The 18,941-nt window shown below is 44.4% G+C and overlaps 1 protein-coding gene across 1 annotated transcript in view; it reads left to right on the top strand.

The window, feature by feature from the left end:
* The window catches only part of SAE1 (SUMO1 activating enzyme subunit 1), a 59,891-nt gene that overhangs the window by 19,786 nt on the left and 21,164 nt on the right, over positions 1 to 18,941 (top strand). Inside the window, exons 4-6 of the mRNA XM_043994911.1 lie at positions 2,147 to 2,289; positions 4,390 to 4,489; positions 14,146 to 14,251. Coding sequence (XP_043850846.1) covers positions 2,147 to 2,289; positions 4,390 to 4,489; positions 14,146 to 14,251 — 349 coding nt within the window. The remainder of the gene's footprint in view (positions 1 to 2,146; positions 2,290 to 4,389; positions 4,490 to 14,145; positions 14,252 to 18,941) is intronic.

Below are 18,941 nucleotides of genomic sequence, written 5' to 3'. Positions count from 1 at the left end.
ATTTCTCAGCATATCCTTTCAAACAGGGCCTTCCACTTACTTGGGCCTTTCCACCTTTTCTTGCTTCTCTTTTGTGGCAGCACAGATCATGACATTTTGCAGGAAGAATTTCTGTAATTGATTTCTTTCCTCCTTCATAATTACTTGAAGCAACCATTTGGTTCATTTGTGGCATTCCTTGAATTGTTAACATTAGAGGATCTGGTTACTAGAGCCAAAGTGTCAAACCGCTAATTGTGATGTTTAGATGTACAGTAAATAGGAGCTGCTGCCTTATTGCCCATTAATCTGACCCTTTTCCTAATACAGCATCTGTTTGTGTTAATGGACCCTCTTAATGATACAGTAGGCCAAGTTTTTACTTAATCCCCTTTACACATCTGTTCACTTAGACATTTGGTTTCAGTTTTATTGTTGTTGGACTTAAAAGTATTTTTTGACTAACACCAACACATTTTTCTCTTCCAAAAAGGAGTTTATTTCCACTTTTTAAGGTTTACAATCTGGAACTATGATGGAGAGAATGTGGGCTCAAAAACCAAAAAATGCACTTTTGTCTTTTTTTTTCTTCACATTCCCTTACAGTAGGTGTTCTTAACCTAGGAGTCTGTGAACTTGTTTTTTTGGGGGGGGGGTGTATTTTAAAATTTTTATTAAAAAAAATTTTTTTTGCAGGGCAATGAGGGTTAAGTGACTTGCCCAGGGTCACACAGTTGGTAAGTGTTAAGTGTCTGAGGCTAGATTTGAACTCAGGTCCTCCTGAACCCACTGCACCACCTAGCTGCCCTGTGAACTTGGTTTTTAAAAAATATTTTGAGAACTGTATTTCAGTGTAATTGGCTTCCATTGTAATTCTAGGTGTTTTATTTTATGCTTTTAAAACATGGTTCTAAGAAGCAGTCCCTAGGCTTCTCCAGACTGCCATAGGGTTCCAGAATACAGAAAAATAGTTTTTAAAACCCTCCCCAAAGAGGAAATATATGGTCTTTGAAAGCTGAGTTTCTTATCCTTGATTTGTTTCATCCTGTCTGTTAAAATGTGTCATGGTCAGCTCCTTGATTTAGTGGAGTACAGTCTCAGAGACATGGTGATCATTGCTTTGAGTAAATCACTGGCTCTGAATGGAAGTTCACTTGGTTTGTAACCTTTCTTGTTGGCCTGCAGATAACATTTCACACCAGATTTTGTGGGTGGACATCCCAGGAGGACTTTATTTTATTTCTGTTTTCTTAACATTGGCAAAAAGAACAGAGAAAATGCCAAGTTCTAATTTGCTTATCTTTCTGGTCACTTTTAAAAAGCAATTTTGGTACTGACTGTAGGTTAGCAACCATTCAAAACTGAAGGATTTCAAAACTGGGAGAAAACCATTTCTCAAATGCCTCGATTTGAGTCCTTCATGATCTTCGTGGCTCTCCTCTATCTACACTTGACATAATGCCTTTATTGATGCAGCCCAAGATTGATCATGTCGGCTGCTTGGCAGTCACATCACACTATTAGCCCACGTTGGGCATGGATGGAAGGTGTTTTGAGGGAGGGTTCTCACCTTCTTTCCTTGTCTCTTCCCCTCTCCCCCTTTTTTATTTACTTATCCAACTATAGGGTTTTCTTTATTTATTTATTGAAAATGTCTGGGGGCAGCTAGGTGGCACAGTGAATAGAGCACCAGCCCTGGATTCAGGAGGACCTGAGTTCAAATCTGGCCTCAGACACTTAACACTTACTAGCTGTGTGACCCTGGGCAAGTCACTTAACCCCAATTGCCTCACCAAAAAAAAAAAAAAGAAAGAAAATGTCTGTGTTCAAAGGGAAGATGATAGAAAGAAGTGGCTCACTAATGTATTTATAGACTTTAAGGAATATCATCCATCTTGTTTTGGGACTTTAAATTGGTCAGCTTTTTGTGCTCTCTCTTAACTCATTTGGGGTCAGTAGAGTGGCATTTTATTTTCACTAGTATTTTTTTACACTGAAAGCTGCCATTTTTCCTGTCTTCTAATAGTAGTATTCCAAGAACCTGTCTTACCAGTTTGAAACTGGTCTTAAACATGTCCACAGAGCCTGTTCTTTAGGATAGTTAAATGTCAATAAGGTGAATCATTGATTGCAAAAACTCATGCCCAGCTTCTTTCTTTTTCTCTAGGTTTGTCTGACTTGCTGTTCCAGGGATGTCTTAGTTAAAATTGACCAGATCTGTTATAAAAATAGCATCAAGTTCTTTACCGGGGATGTTTTTGGCTACCACGGATACATGTTTGCTAATCTGGGAGAGCATGAGTTTGTGGAGTGAGTGCTGGGAGAGGAGCGGAGTTCACAGCATCCTGAAAATGAAATTGGATTGGATAGGAGGAGACTGACAGCTTAAAATGCAGCAGTGAGACACACATCCAGGACCTCACTCCTTCTCTCCACCAGTGCAGTTCACACCCTTCTGCTCTTGTACCGTTGTTTTCCAAGTCTTCCCCACTCCCCACCCCAGCCCATTGTGCTGGAGGCTTCATTCTGTCTTCCTCTTTCATGGATACTAATCATGCCCTGAGAATTACCAAAGCCTGTAACTGTGCCTGTAGCAACTGAAGGATGAAGGGTTCTCTATGTTCTGAACTTGGAAATTTGCTAGTACAGACCAAATGGGCAAGGCAGAGAAAATCACTTGTGGAGTATTGTTTCAGTGAATTTTAGAGCATATAGAGCCTGAAAAACAGTACTTCCACTGACTTGCAAGGAATGGAGAATCTGGACTTCAGAGCTCAGTCCAGAATGATCCAAACATACCTCATTCTTTTTGGGGGGGGTGGGGGTTGAGGCAATTGGGGTTAAGTGACTTGCCCAGGGTCACACAGCTAGTAAGTGTCAAATGTCTGAGCCCGGATTTGAACTCAGGTCCTCCTGAATCCAGGGCCAGTGTTTTATCCACTACGCCGCCTAGCTGCCCCATACCTCATTCTTTTGACTACTTACTACTTCCTTGGTTTCAATTAATTATGATCTGAGGGCCCACATTGTTCAAATCAGTTAAGTTCTTTTAAAGGGCAAGACTGTCCAACTCTTCCCTCTGAAGTGCCTGGCACAGCACTGTGTGTGTGTGTGTGTGTGTGTGTGTGTGTGTGTGTGTGTGTGTGTGTGTGTGTGTGTGTGTGTGTGTGTATGTATTTTCTCAGCCCTTGAGGCTATTATTTGATTCAGCTTCATTATGGACCTAAGTAGGCTGAATTACTATGCTCCTAATGAGAAGGATCTATGTGTGGACGTGGCATAAGGAGAAAAGCCAAAAACATGTATGGTCAGACTGGTCATCCGCAGTGATGACGACTCCCATTCTGGAGCACTCCATGTCCCGTTTTTCATTTGAGCCTGGTCAGTGCTATGATCACATTCTACAGAAGGACCCAGAGGTTTATGGGGTCACATAGAAGAGGTGCCTGAGGAAGGAGTCCATCCCAGGTCCTCCTAACTTCAGGTCCAGTGCCTTCTGTCTCACAAAATGGAATCACAGGAATCAGACTAATAGGAAAATGCCCCAAGTGTGCCTTAGTATCCATGAAAGATAGCACAATGGGCAGGATTCTCTAAGGAGAATGTATAGAATGTATAGAAAGACTTGCAGAAGAATGATGGAAGAGTGTAAGGATGGATTGTGAACTGCACTGGTGGAGAGAATGAATGAGATCACGCATGTGTGGAAATCTGTTCCTGCCCCTCTCTGGGCCCCAAGCTCCTCATCTGTTAAATGCAAAGGCTGGACTAGATGTAGATGGCCTTTAAGACTAATTCCATTTATAAATCAGTGGGGTCCTTCTAGTCTCATTTTCTGATGAGAGGTAAAAGTCATCCTTGGGTATTATGAGACTGAGCTATGATGTCATCTAGTCCATGTGACTTCTCTCTGGGCTTGAGATTCCCCATCTATGAAGTTGGGGTCATGAACAAGTTTTGCTGGTTCTCCTTTAGTGCTTAACAATGGACCGAGGGGCCACATTTCAAACAGATGTGTGTGTGTGTGACTCCCGTGAGCTCTGTGAATCTAGACTATTACCTTGAGTGACTTGAAAGGAGTCCTGAAAAACAGCACGTAAAGTCTTTACGCTATAGAAGGCTGAGCAGAGTGGTGTTGCTGCATTCCCTCAGGTGCCCATACTGGAGGCTCTCAGAGGGTTTAGTTCACCTAAGAGAGACCTCTGGGAAATGGGGAAGGTCCTCACTTATAGGTATTCATGGTCTCCCTTAGGCTTAACATCAGCAAAAGCTGCCTAACCATTGGACCCATCCAAGAATAGAATAAGTGCCCTTCAAACAGAGGCCTGTGTGCTTGAGAAACTGGTTTGGCGGGGTGGTGCGGAAAGGCCCTTCCATGTCTGAGAGTCTGTGACTCGTGTCACTCTGTAGGGAGAAAACCAAGATCTCCAAAGTCAGCCCTGGAGTGGAAGATGGACCTGACACTAAGAAGGCAAAGCTGGAGGCCACAGAAACGACGATGGTCAAAAAGGTAAGGTAGATGTCCTGATTGTCGTACACCCTTCCTGTCCCTCATCCTGCTAAAGAGGGAGGGGGGGGGAGGGAGCTGGGGCTGGGCTGCCGTGGATGACGACAGCCTTCTCTTTCAGTGGAGCTACCTGCTGTCTGCTCTGGCCCGTGGTACCTGGTATTTTGGTGCTGCACCTCTGGGGCAGGGACCAAGTTAAACTCTGGGGTTTCCTCTTTGAACAAAAGCTTTTAGTGTTGAAAAACAGGTCAGAGTAGACTGTTAAATGGAACTATCCATAGTCTTGCTGATTAGCTGAGGCCTGGTTTTAGAAATGTGGGCGGCAGCAGCAGCAGCAGCAGCAGCAGCAGCAGCAGCAGCAGCATGTAATGGGTTTGGAGACAGAAGTTCTGTCGTCTTTGTCTCTGTTTCATTTCAAGGAACTTTAAGGGCCTACTGCGTGTCAAGATGTTGTCGTTGGCCCTGAGGGTACAGTACTAAGAAAGATGTGATGGAGCTGGGTGGGCCGGGCTGAGAAGAGCACAGGAGAGGGCCTTTTACCTGGGAAGGTGGCAGGTTAGCAGGGACCACAGCGGTGATGAGTGATGAAGGAGCTGGTATTTGAATTAGCTTTGAATAGAAAGAGGTAAATAGCCCATTAAAGGCTTGAGGGAAAAGGAACATCTGGAGCACAGCTTTTTTTTTTTTTTTTTTTTTTTAGTGAGGCAGTTGGGGTTAAGTGACTTGCCCAGGGTCACACAGCTAGTAAGTGTTAAGTGTCTGAGGCCGGATTTGAACTCAGGTACTCCTGAATCCAGGGCTGGTGCTCTACCCACTGCGCCACCTAGCTGCCCACTAGAGCACAGCTTCTTAATCTGGGGCCGTGTTCTGAGACAGAATTCTCTCTAGGCTTCACCAGATTCCCAAAGGAAAAAGCCCTGATCCGAAGCTTGCCAATCAGCTGCTGGCTTTGGATAAGGCTTTTTCCTCAGGGAGCCTTGGTTTCCTTCTCTGTAAAATCAAGATGGTATCACATGAGGTACTTGTGACAAAAGCGCTTTGAACCCTCTAAGTATGATCTACTCTTGTTCAGATGGTCATTTTATGAGTTGGATGCCTTAAAAATCCAGAGTCCAGATTCTAGAGAAGGGGTGAGGGGGGCAACACATTAGGGTGATTCTTTGTTTCATCAGCTGCTGTTTGAATTGGTTTGTTGTCTGAAAAGATGAAGAGAGGGAGGGTGGCTGGTAAGATGAGGATGGGAATAGATGGGGGCCAAAAAATTGATGGAGGCGGAGGACACATCAGACGTGGGGTATCTGGCTACTCTTTAGTGTCAGATGTTTTGTGAAAAATAACAGGCAGCAGAGACATTCTAGACTGGGTTTTTAAAAATTTTATTCTCGTTTAATCCCTTTTAAACTGATTCCTAGCTGCAGAAACCACTCCTAAAAGTGTTGTCGTGTTTTCTATTTGAATATCTTAAAACCATGGTAAGAAATATGTCTTAAGGAAATTGCAAAGTCCATTTCCAAGTAAGTATCTATTCACAGTAACTTAATTATCCTCAGAGTGAGCGTTGGTGTTTTGACCAAAACTTAACACCCTACCCCCACCCCCACCCCCCTTTCGCCCTGCTCAGTCAAGCTTCTTCAGAATGGCAGGGAGAGGGTTTGGGGGAGATGAATTGTTAACAAATGCAGGAGTATAAAAGCTGCATTGTGGGTGCTGTCAGTTTATAAATCACGCCCTCTTAGCGGGGTGACACTTGGCCTTGGTGAGGAGGGGTTTATGTCTTTAAGGCCTTCTGGAATTGGAGCAGGGCTTTTACATTTAAATCAAGTTAGTGCCCGGCTTTGTTAGCCACTCACAGCTGGAAGTTTGACACCGCTATACCTCGTGCCTGTGCCCTGCCGAGCTGCTCTGGAAATCCCCTTGTGGGAGCTACTTTATCTAACTATGAGGGGAATGTTGGCTGCCCCGTCATGTACTCCCCAGGGCCTTTGTGCCCCAGTCATCTAGCTTGTCAATTAACAAGCCCTTCTTCCTACCCAGGGCCCAATTTTAAGGTATCAAAATATTCTCCAGCTGACATTGTTAGTCAGCTGTTCCCCTTGGACATTTTGAACTGGCACTCCAACCCTTATCTATTAAGGTTTTGATGCATGCAATGCATTCCTATTGATCATCTCCAGAATTCCAAACCGGGGCTTTATGGAGCCCCTCCAGCAAGCCCTGTATAGGCCCAGGAGTCTGTATCCCTCTATTCTGGTTGGGATTCTGCTGTTAGTCAGCTCTCTGGGTTTCGAGAACCACCTCTGCAAAATGAAGTGTTTGGGTGAGAATTAGTCATTCTCTGTGGGCCCTTTGTGCTTTGAAATTTGGTGGTTCCCTGATTCAGCAGACATTGCCCCCTGTCTAAATTGTAAAGAGTCACCTTTGTTAGTTCAGTGGAAAGCAGGTACCTCCAGCTTCTCCAGTTGATTCTTGGTAAATGTTCATGCAGGTCTCCCAGGGGTGCAAAGCATCCCAAGGTAGGCTTTGTATTCCTGAATCTGCCTGGTGCGATGACGAGAAACCTTTAAAAAAATGGAGTAACTCCTCAGGAATATTATATTGCCGCCTTCGTGGAGCTTTTGAATGTTATTCTGAGGCCCAGAAAATACCAGTAGGAAGGATTAGCACTCAAAGGGGCCTCAGGTGGCCTAGCCCAGCCCTCTCATTGTAGATGAAGGAGTGGAGGCACAGAGATGGGTGAGGGGCAGAGCCAGGTGCAAACTCAGGTGTTCTCTTCCTATCTCCATCTCTCTGTCTAGCACTCAAGGGTAAGGCAGTGTCCATCTCCACCAGAATGAGGGGTTTTATGGGCAGGCTTGGTATAGACAAGGTTTTAGGGTCATAGTTGTTTTAGCTGCCCCGTCCCATCTAGTCAGTGCACCTCATGAATAAGCAGCCCATTCAACATTAGAATCAGCTTCTGTGTATTGCAGACTCACTGCTCTTGTTCTGTCCTCCCTCCCCAGAGCATCTTCTTACAGATGAAAGCCTTGAGAATATCTGAAAACAACTGTCATATTCCCCCTCCCTCCCCAGGCTACTTGTTTTTGGGGTTTTTTGTTGGTTGTTTTTTTTTTTTTTTTTGGCGGGGCAATGGGGGTTAAGTGACTTGCCTAGGGTCACACAGCTAGTACCTGTCAAGTGTCTGAGGCCGGATTTGAACTCAGGTCCTCCTGAATCCAGGGCTGGTGCTTTATCCACTGCACCACCTAGCTGGCACCGCCCCCCCCCCCCACTTTTCTCTAAGCTAAACAGCCTTAGTTCCTTCAGCCAATCTTTGTATGGGACTTACCCTGAGGCCTTTAACCATCCTGCTTGCCTGCCTGCCTGCCTTAGGACTCTCTCCAATTTATCAACACCCTTCATAAAATGTGGTGCCAGGTGTAATCTGACTAATACTCAATCTCACCTGGCTCTGTCCTCAATAAGGGGCCTCTCAGGACAGCCTAAGGTAGTGTGAGCTCTTTTGGCTGCTCTCTCACACTCTTGACTCCATGAGCTCGCAGTTCACTGAAACCCTCAGATCCCTTACAGACAAATTACCATCTGGCCACATCACTTCCATCTTTTAAAAGCCAAGTGTGAGATTTGACATTTATTTCCATTAAATTTCATCTTGCTAGATTTGGCCCCATATTCTAGAGTGTGGCTTTTTTTTTTTAATCTTGAGTCTGTCATCTACTTGTTACCAATCTCTTTGAGCATCATGTATTGCACATTAGATAAACCATGCCTTTGGTCCAGGTCATTGCTAAAAATGTTAAAGGGCACAGGGCCAGGCTTAGGTACCCAGGGTACTCACGAGTAGACATTGAGCCAGTAGGGATGACTGTGTATCTAGTCTTCAGCTTTCCATTTTCAGTCCACGTAATACTGTTATCGTTACCCATCTCTCTGTCTTGTCCACAAAAATAGCACAAGAGACTTTGTCCTATGCTTTACGAAAACCTAGGTTAACTATGTCTAGGGCATTTCCCTCATCTAAGTTTAATAACATTGTCCCCCAGAAAAGGAAATGACATTTTTGGTACTGCAACCTTCAGCTAAAATAAAGCAGTATAGAAACAAATTATTGTGATATTGCCTGCTGCCACCAAAGGATTGAGGAGAAAGCACCCAACCAGGATTTCAGGATGAGAAAGTAACCTGAGATCCAGATCAGATCTGGGTCACAGAATCCTGAGGCAGGGACCTCATGCAGTCTAATCCCAGCTTCCCACCCAACGTAGGAATCTGCTTTGTAACATCCTTAACAGATGGTCTTCCAACCTCTTCTTGAACGCTTCTAGTGACTCGGAGCTTCCTCTCTGCCACTTGTGTTGGACAACTAAAGTTGATAGAAAGTTCTGTTCTATATTGAGACAAAATGTATCTTGCTTTGACTACTCCCCATTGCTCCTATTTCTGCCTATTAGCATCAAAAAGAAGTCAAATTTCTCTTTCCCATGACAACCCCCCAATGGTTTGAAGATAGTTGGCATACTCTCCTTGAACTTTCTTATTCTCATCAGAAAATACTTGTCAATCTTCTTTTGCAGAGGAGGAAACTGAGGCCCCGATTTTTTGTCACGTGGCTAGTTAATGGGTAAAGGCAAAACTAGATTCCAGGTCTTCTCCTAATCCAGTGTTCTTTCTAGTACTAGTGATAGTGGTAGTGGTGGTAAAAAGATGAATAGCAACTAATGTTTCTACAATGCTTTAAGGTTTGTAAAACACTTTGCATTTAGTATGCCGATCATTCCTCACAGCGACTCTCTGTGTGGTGGGTGTTCTTGTTATCTACATTTTACTGAGGAGGAAGGAAGACAAAGTGGCTTGCCCCTGGGTTCCAGAGCTAGTAAGTGTCTTAATGGGATTTGGACTCAGATCCTTCTGGCCCCCAAGTCCAGCCTTTGGCTGCTATGCCCCTTAGCCCCCTCTAGTATTTCCTGACTTAATTGAATATGCAAATTATGAAATGAGGTTCCATTTAGTTGATCATATTTCTATTTGGAGCCACATTCAAAATTAATATGATGCCTATTTTCAGAGTTAGATTAAAATAAGTTGTGAACTTATGATAGTCCTTGGAACTACTCATTTTTTTTCTCTGTACCCCTCGTGTGCCTGGCTGATAAGAAGCCACATACTTCTTTAAGTATACCCCAGTGTCCACTCTATTACACACTCGAGAAAGATCCGCCCAGAGAAGATGCCAGCCTGCACCGGCAGAGGGAGTTTCCTCATATCTGATGAAATGTCCTGGCCGGTACTCAGCCGTCTCCTTATTTTTATGCTGTATAAACTTCCACTCTATCTTCTGACCCTTAGGTAAATAAGTCTTGCTTTGCTGGTGCTGGTCTATGAGCAGCTATTGATTGAGTGTCTGTTCTGGTCAGTACTGGGCAGAATCAGGCAACAGGACAGTCCGGTTATCCTGCTGTTTATTTACATGATGCTTTGTGTCCATTACATCTTTTAATGAGGCAGGTCACACAGGTATTAAATCATTATTTCCCAGTTGAGGCAACTGGCTCAGTGGGCTTAAGTTGCTGAAGGTGTCTGTCCACCTCTGTGACAGAGCCAGGACCTCAGCCCAGTTCTGTTGAGTGGCAGTCTGCTTTATTTCCATTGACATGGCATGGTGGTAAAGTTTGGAATTTGGGTTCCAAAGGCTAACTCTGCCCCTTGCTACATAGATCACCCAGGATAAACCACCTGCTATGGGCCTCGGCTTCCTCTTACAAAAGGAAGAGGTGAGCTAGATGTCTAAGAACCTATTCAAAATTGTCTGATTTGGTGAAAATAGAAATGGTATTTGGAGATGGAAGAGACCTTAAGAGATACCTCTTCTCCAAATTCCTTCTTTTGTAGATGAGTCTGGCGAGTCCAGGCTAGGTTAAATGAATTCCCTCCAGTTCCACGGGGATAAGTGAGAGCGCCAGGGTTCAAGGCCAGGCATTATTACTGTCCTTTGCAATGCTCTTCCTCTTGCATCCCACTGAGCATGATCTGTGGAAGAGCCATGCCTTGGGGTCCGTGAGAGGCCCAGCTTAGTGGCAGGAATAGTGGCTCTAAATTCTCTCTTTACAATAGATTATGTCTGTCTATGTGGGGATAATCATATCTTTCCTCTGTTCCTGTGGGGTAGGTGTACAGGGGTCAAGGAAGGAGGGTTTTACAGGATAAAGATCCTGAGGCTCCGGGCAAGCAGCAAAGGCATTTGCTCAAGGCCAGCAAGGGCTGGAACCCATTTCTCCTGATTCTGAATGTTCTCCTTGAGACTCCCCAAGCAGATGATCGTTTTGCCCTGTGCCATAGACGTACCAGATGAAATCCAGTAGTGCAGGAAAACTTTGGTGCTCACAACAGGAAGAAAAAGCTAACAGTAAGATGACTCTTAGGAGGATTTTTCCTGGGAAAGAGCCAAGTAATGTCTCTGAATTGATGTTCATATTTTTTTAAACTTGATTTAAAAAAAAAAAAAGTAGATTATCTTCTAGCTTCTGGCATGGTCAGACTTCTCCGGTAAGACTTCTTTAAGAGCTGTCTGGCAGACCGCTCTGGTATTCAGCATCACTGGGTTAGCTATATCTTGGGAGGTTGGTGTCATTTGCCAAGAGTGCTGGGGCAGCCAAACAATCTATGGTGTGTCATATAGCACTGTTTACAATGTGTTGGAACCTCTAGGCAGCAGCTGTGGGAAGGAGGAAAACCATGCTTGTTTAATCTTCTGTAGCAATTTGAACTTTCCTTTGCTTAAACAAGCATCTTGGTACTGCCTGGATGACATGATTGAACTGCCCAGTATACCAGATAGTCATCTCTTGGCATATGTTCACAGTCTTTATAATTGTCTTTTTTTCATTTTTTTAACATACTGACACACACACACACACACACACACATAGAGAGAGACAGACTTTAGTAGACTGATTAATAGTATTTTTTGTTATGGGTTAGTTTGGTCCTTGTTTTATAAACTAGCTCTTGGGGCAGCTAGGTGGTGCAGTGGATAGAGCACTGGCCCTGAATTCAGGAGGACGTGAGTTCAAATCTGGCCTCAGACACTTGATACTTACTAGCTGTATGACCCTGGGCAAGTCACTTAACCCTCATTGCCCCACCAAAAATAAAATAAAATAAACTAGTTCTCTAAATTAAGTGACTACTATTTAAGTGGTCATAGGCAAAAGAGATTTTCAGGTGAATACTTTGAAATTGTGAAGCAGATAGCTCTGGCAGAGCCCAAGAAGGACGGGAGGGGAAACTTCACACAGCAGCGGTCTGAACCACCAGAGAAGACTGAGTCTAGGAGTTGAGGATCATCAGCAACAGACACAAAAGCAATGTCTTCACATATTCCAGGTTACCTGGGCAAAAAAGAAATGGATGAGGAATTTGAGAAAGATATTGCCAGGTCAGCACACTGGGGATGTAACAGTGAAGAAGTACTTTTTTTTTTTTTTTTTTGCAGGGCAGTGAGGGTTAAGTGACTTGCCCAGTGTTGCACAGCTAGTAAGTGTCAAGTGTCAGAGGCCGGATTTGAACTCAGGTTCAGGTTGAACTTATCCACTGCACCACCTAGCCTCCCCCAAGGACTTCCTTTTTCCAGACATCTGTAGGATCTCTTTCTGACCAGTGAATAGAACTCAATAATTTCTTCTCATAATGGTAATTTTTTTCCTCAGTGGAGGAATCACCTAGGTGAATTGCTAGTCTGAATTTGTTTTTGTTTTTGTTTTTCTTTTGGCGGGGCAGTGAGGGTTAAGTGACTTGCCCAGGGTCACACAGCTAGTAAGTGTCAAGTGTCTGAGGCCAGATTTGAACCCAGGTACTCCTGAATCCAGGGCTGGTGCTTTATCCACTGCGCCACCTAGCTGCCCCTGAACTCACTTATTTTATTATTATTTTTTTTTTTTGCAGGGCAATAGGGGTTAAGTGACTTGCCCAGGGTCACACAGCTAGTAAGTGTCAAGTGTCTGAGGCCAGATTTGAACTCAGGTACTCCTGAATCCAGGGCTGGTGCTTTATCCACTGCGCCACCTAGCTGCCCCTGAACTCACTTATTTTAAAAAGGACATGTACATAAAAGGAAACCATGGGGAGGTAACAGGGGAGTCAAATAAAAGGCTGGAAAGGCCCTGTTAAGATAAAATTCCTAGTAAGGATGCTGAGGAAGAATGGAGAGGAGCTCCAGAGAAAGGCTGTGTATAGATTCTGTGTGGGGGGCTGAGGAAAGATGGTAGTGCACATCCTAATCTGATTGTGTCTGCTCTGCCAGGTAGAATGATCTCTAAACTAGAGAGGACAGAACAGAAATCACTGATAAGGAGCTGATACCCAGGGTGAGAAGGGAGGTAGTAAGATGGGACTGTCACTGCTCAAAAGAACTAGTGGATGGATTGCTGCACTGCTTGGAGGAGTCCTTGAAAGGTCATGGACAAGGGGCAGCTAGGTGGCGCAGTGGATAGAGCACCAGCCCTGGAGTCAGGAGGACCTGAGTTCAAATCCGGCCTCAGACACTTAACACTTACTAGCTGTGTGACCCTGGGCAAGTCACTTAAAAAAAAGAAAAGAAAAAGAAAGGTCATGGACATTGGGAGAGGCACTATATGATTAGCAAAGAGTGGAATCTGCGTATTGGAGCCCAGTAAGCTTACTGAATCCTGGCAGAATTGTCAGACATGTTTAAGGGACTGGTTAGCGATCACGAGAGCCAACATAACTTCATGAAGAATTGGTTGTGCCAGACTAACCACCTTTCACAGAGGCTGAGTCAGACTCAGTAGTCTGGGCCGCATTGGGATGGACTCTCTTTGGAGGCAATAAGTTGTTCCTGTGCCATTTTCAGCTGACCCTTATTAGGAAGTTTCTCTCCTTTTGCTCCTGGTTCTCTTCTCAAGGAACAAAAATAATCAAGCCCATCCTCTCTGTTTTATTTGTAGAAGTATGATATAGCTTTTTAAAATAAAGGATTGGGGCAGCTAGATGGCGCAGTGGTTAAAGCACCGGCCCTGGATTCAGGAGGACCTGAGTTCAAATCTGGCCTCAGACACTTGACACTTAGTAGCTGTGTGACCCTGGGCAAGTCACTTAACCCCAATTGCCTCACCAAAAAAAAAATAATAATAAAATAAAGGATTGTGGGGTAATATGAGATGAATTTTCTTCAGATGTCAAACCGTGCTGTTTTTATTTTTGCACTAAATAGACTGAAGCATGGAGATTTTCTTCATTTGGGGGTTGGACACGACCTTAAAATACACATGGTCAGACCCCTTTATTTCACAGAAGAGGACATGCAGCCCCAGCGAAAGGAAATGAGCTTTTCAGGGTCAGTGGTAAGTGGACAGGAGAAACCAGGAGTAGAGAAAATTAGAGAGGTTTCCCAACCTGGTGTCCTTTCCACTGGGCCATGTTTGCTCTGCCTTCCCTGAGAAGAGCAAAATTGTAAAAGAGCAGGGTCGAATATTGCTCTCTGCTCGTCTTAGCTCTCTGACTCAGATGTCCTGCTTGGGCTTTCCTTGAAAGATGTAAAATGCACTTAACTTGGGAAGTTGTTCCCTTGTAGGGGAGATTCTGCTTGCACAGATCCCAGGCCGATGGGTAGTTAAGACAGCTTTGGTTTTTTTGTCCCACAGAAAGTGATTTTCTGTCCATTCAAGGAGGCTCTGGAGGTGGACTGGAGCAGTGACAAGGCCAAGGCAGCCCTCAGACGGACCACTTGCGACTACTTTCTGCTCCAAGGTAAAGCCCTGCCCACTCCCGTTGGCTATGGGTGTGCTCATTGGCTGGGGACAGGCATCATGCAAACATCCTGTGTTAGTGAGGACCTGTCCCTAGCCGGGGTTCTCAGTAGCCATATGTAATCACACTCAGCAGGCATAGGTGCCAGAGAATTCATTTTCTCTGAACTGCAGTAAGTAACCTTACACAGTCTTGCATAGGAAACTGCTGTGATATGTCCAGAAGCTGAATTTTTCCTCTCTCATTGATCTCTCTCGCCCTTTATTCAAAGGAAGTTAGATTGTGCTTTGGCAAATTGTCTCTTTAAAATGGCCTTTGTGTGCTTTAAGGGAAGGCTCAAATGATCTATGGTCGACCTTAGAGAATATTTAGTCAGACCCCATCACTTTACAGGTGAGTAAACTGAGGCCCAAACAAAGGAAATTGGGCAGGTTTGTATTTTCCCCTTCCCTCCTTCTGTTTATAGGGCTTGCAGTTTCACTCACAATGTTCCCCTTGTTGCTGTTCAGGAAACTTAGATTCTGATCAAACATGGATGAACATTGACGAGATGATGTAAGTGTTTCATATCTGAATCTGGTGTCTCGTGGTATGGTCGTGTAGCAGTGGCCCGCTGGCCCAGAGTTTAAAGGTTACGCCAGTGGAATGCCAGGGACCAGCTGAGTCAGCTTCAGAGACTCCTCCCCACATTGGCGGCTGCAGCGATGAATTGTTTGGCCCAAGTAACTCTGAAAGACTGTCTGCTAAGGTGTAGGGAAGTTCTGGTCACACTGTCACAGTCAAGTATTACTCAGCTAAGTAAGGCCCTTTGATAGATGCTGATAGATTTGGGGTGAATTGGATTTTAATCTTGGCCCTTTGAGGGCAGGGACACTTGGGGCAGTTACTCTCCCCCAATCCCACTCTCACTTGTGGGGCAAGGGCTAGGTGGCGCAGTGGATAGAGCACCGGCCCTGGAGTCAGGAGGACCTGAGTTCACTTATTAGCTGTGTGACCCTGGGCAAGTCACTTAACCCCAATTGCCTCACCAAAAAAAAAAATTTCTCACTTGTAAGTGGAAATAATAAACTACTTGTGTAATTTTAACCAATGTAAAGAAGTCTTGATAAGAAAAAACTTATTAGTCTCTCCCACTCTTGCCCATTCTCTACTCACTTGTCAAAATGATCTTTTTTTTAAAAAATCCATTTTATTTTATTTTCACTTTTGCATGCTTTCCTTCCCATCTTATCTCTATCTGGGAGTGGATGGCATATTTCAATATGAATCTTATGGAACTGGTTGGTTCCATTGTCTTGAGCAGAGTTCCTAAGTTAAGTTAATTGTCTTTACAGTATAGTTATCAGTTCATTTTGTAGCATTTCATGTGTGTCTTGCTAGTTTTGTTTTTTTTTAATTGATGGGGCAGTGAGGGTTAAGTGACTTGCCCAGAATCACACAGTAAGTGTCAGGTGTTTGAGGCCAGATTTGAACTTAAGTCCTCCTTAATCTAGGGCTGGTGCTTTATCCACTGTGCCACCTAGCTGCACCCCCTTCCTAGGTTTTTTAAAACCATCCCCGTCATCATTTCTTACAGCACAATAGCATTCCCATTTCATTGCTGCTCATTAACAGCTATTTTATTTTGGGTTTTTTGTTTGATTTGGGGGGGGGGGCAGGGCAATGAGGGTTAACTGATTTGCCCAGAGTCACACAGCCAGTAAGTGTCAAGTGTCTAAGACTGGACTTGAACTCGAGTCCTGAATCTAGGGCCATTGCTTTATCCACTGTGCCACCTAGCTGCCCCCTATAGCATTCCATCACATACATACACCACAACTTTTTCAGCCATTCCCCAATTGATGGGCTTTCCCTCAATTTCCAATTCTTTGTCACCTTGAAAAGAGCAGCTATAAATATTTTTTATATTTGTAGGCCCTTTCTCTTTTTTTTTTTTTAAATTTCTTTGGGGTATAGATAGACCTATTAGTGGCATGGCCCAAAGAATGTGGATCTGTATAGTTTAATAGCTTTTGGGGCATCATTCCAAGTTGCTTTCCAGACTGGCTGAACCAGTATCAGTGTGCCTGTTTTCCCATAGTCCTTTCAGCATTTGTCATTTTCCCTTCTTGTCTTGGATTTCTTTCTCTGAAAACTCTGACCGTTTATCCATTGGAGATTGGCTCCCATGTGATCTTAAAGCACTGATCATGTCATCGAGGCTTCCCCACCCCACTCCCACCCCCATCATCTCCAGTGCTTCCCTGTTATAGCATCAAATAAAAACATCTTTTAAAGCCCTTCGTAATATCCTCCACCCCCACTTTTCCAGTCTTCTTACCCCTTACTCCTGGATCCAGTGACACTGGCTTCCTGGCTGTTCTTCAAACAAGACCTTTTCCTCCATTCCCAGAATGCTCTCCCTTCTCCCCTGATGTCTTTTGGCTTTCATGGCCATATAGAACTCAGTTCATAACCTGCCTTCTTCAGCAAGAAGCATTTCCCTGACCTCCCAACTTGCTAATGCCTTCCCACTGAGATTACCTTTCATGGACCCTTGTTTGCACATAGTTGTTTGCATATTGTCTTTGAGGGTAGGGACTATCTTTTGTCTTTCTTGCTAGCTAGGCACCTAGTAGGTGCTTAATAAATACTTGTCAACTGACGGCCTGAGAAGGGGCCTCAGCTCATTGGGTAGATTCCCTGTGGAGGACTCAGAGAAGGCAATCATGCTCACAGGATGAGAGCATGTGCATGAGGTATAGCCTGCACCAGTGTACTGAGTCACCAGGCTATCACCTCAGAGGGATGTCAGGCCCATATGAAAAGATGTGCAGGTGGGGCTGTGTGAACGTCATTCCCATGCTAGAGCAGGGTCCCCTGGCCGTCAGAGGTCATGTGGTCTGGCCTCCTGACTTTATGGTTAGGAAAGCCGTCAGCTAGAATGGATTGAGTGCCTGTTCAGTGTCAGGCACTGGAGATATAGCCCCTGCACTCACAGGATTCGTGATTCAATGTGGGAGACAACATGCAAACAATTGAAGATAAATTGGGAGTCATTTCAGAGGGAGACGCTGGCTTTAAGGGAATCCAGAAAAGCTTTTTGCAGAGGTGAGGTTGTTAGCCGAGACTTGAAGGGAGGCAGGGATGAAGGAGAGTTTTCCAAGGGTGTCCAGAGTCAGGATGTGTTTTGAGTTCAGCACACCCAGGAGGCCTGGGTCAGTGACTCAAGGACTACATGGAAGACGATGATGGGGAGGTTGAAGAAGACTGGAAGGCACCAAACAGGATTTGGTAGTGAGTTCTACGGGCGAAGGGGAGCCCTGAACTTTATTGACCAGGAGATTGAGCACTTTGTCCAGAGTCTCACAGCACTAAGTAGTGGGGTGAGGCTTCAAAGCTGGGCCTTTGGATGCTCTTCACTGCACTGCACTGCACTGGCTGGCCAAGACCCTCCCTAGCTAAGGAGAAGCCTGTACCCTCTATCCCTGTCCCTTCTCCAGCCAACTTGGTTGGTCTTTTAGCTCTCAAAGTTGTAGAGGGAGTGTTTTCCCTTCCAGAGCTTGAGTGGCGCTTCACCCCTCCTAAAGTAGACACTCTGTTATTAATGAGAGTGTGGTGCCTGCCGTAACACTTTTCCATTTAACACTGAGATAGCCTCTGGACAGAGCAAAGGGATCCTCTCCTGGGGCATTTTTTCCACTAGTTGTGCCCAGTCCTCTGAGCTGAGGGATCCTGAGCTTCTTTCTTATTCTCCCATAGCATGTTTCAAAACACCGAGGCTGAACTGGTTTCCTGTGGCAAAAAGTGGACTTTGATTTGTTCTTTTTTGAGGTTGCCATGAGTTTATCAAAACAGGAGTGCTAAAAATATCAGGGCTGGTGTGGAAACATTAACTTACCACAGTGAATAATAACACAGTTGAACTTCGAGCAGGAAGAAATGGACTTAGCTTAACATTTGATGCATGAAAAGTCAGTTCACTTGACTTTTAAAATATTTGTTTCAGTGAGCTAATTAAATGACAGCTATTAGGAGGATGAAGAGAAGTGCTTACATATGCTTAGGCTCCTCTGGTCAGTACAGTGGTCCAGGACAGTTCAGAGGGACTCATGATGAAAAAGGCGATGCACCTCCAGAGAGAGAACTGATGGACTCTGGGTGCAAATTAAAGCAGAATTTTCACTCTATTTTTTTCTTGCAACATGGTCTAATGTGGAAATATGATTTCATCTGTATAATTGAGATCTTATTGCTTGCCTTCTCAGTGGGTGGAGGAGAGACTGGAGAGGATTTTCAACATTCATTTTTTTTAAAAAAATTTAATACTTTTTAGGGAAGTGAAAAAAAAAATCTTTTAACATCTTTCTAACTTAATGCAGCCAGGTATAGTGGATTGAATGCCTGGCCTGGTGTTAGAAAGACTTATCTTCCTGAATTCAGATCTGGTCTCAGATACTTATAGCTGTGGGACCCTGGGCAAGTCATTTAACCCTGTTTGCCTCAGTTTCCTCATCTGTCAAATGAGCAGGAGAAGGAAGTGGCAAACCCCTCCAGCATCTTTGCCAAGAAAACCTCAAATGGGTCACAGAGAGTCAGTTACAACTGAAATGACTGAACAGTAATTTGTTTGTTTTTTGTTTGTTTTTTTTTTGGTGAGGCAATGGGGGTTAAGTGACTTGCCCAGGGTCACACAGCTAGTAAGTGTTAA

Source organism: Dromiciops gliroides, chromosome 3, assembly GCF_019393635.1.
Source record: "Dromiciops gliroides isolate mDroGli1 chromosome 3, mDroGli1.pri, whole genome shotgun sequence".
NCBI lineage: Eukaryota > Metazoa > Chordata > Mammalia > Microbiotheria > Microbiotheriidae > Dromiciops > Dromiciops gliroides.
The sequence above is the reverse complement of the archived record's forward strand: the minus strand, read 5'-3'. Positions and strand labels throughout refer to the sequence as shown.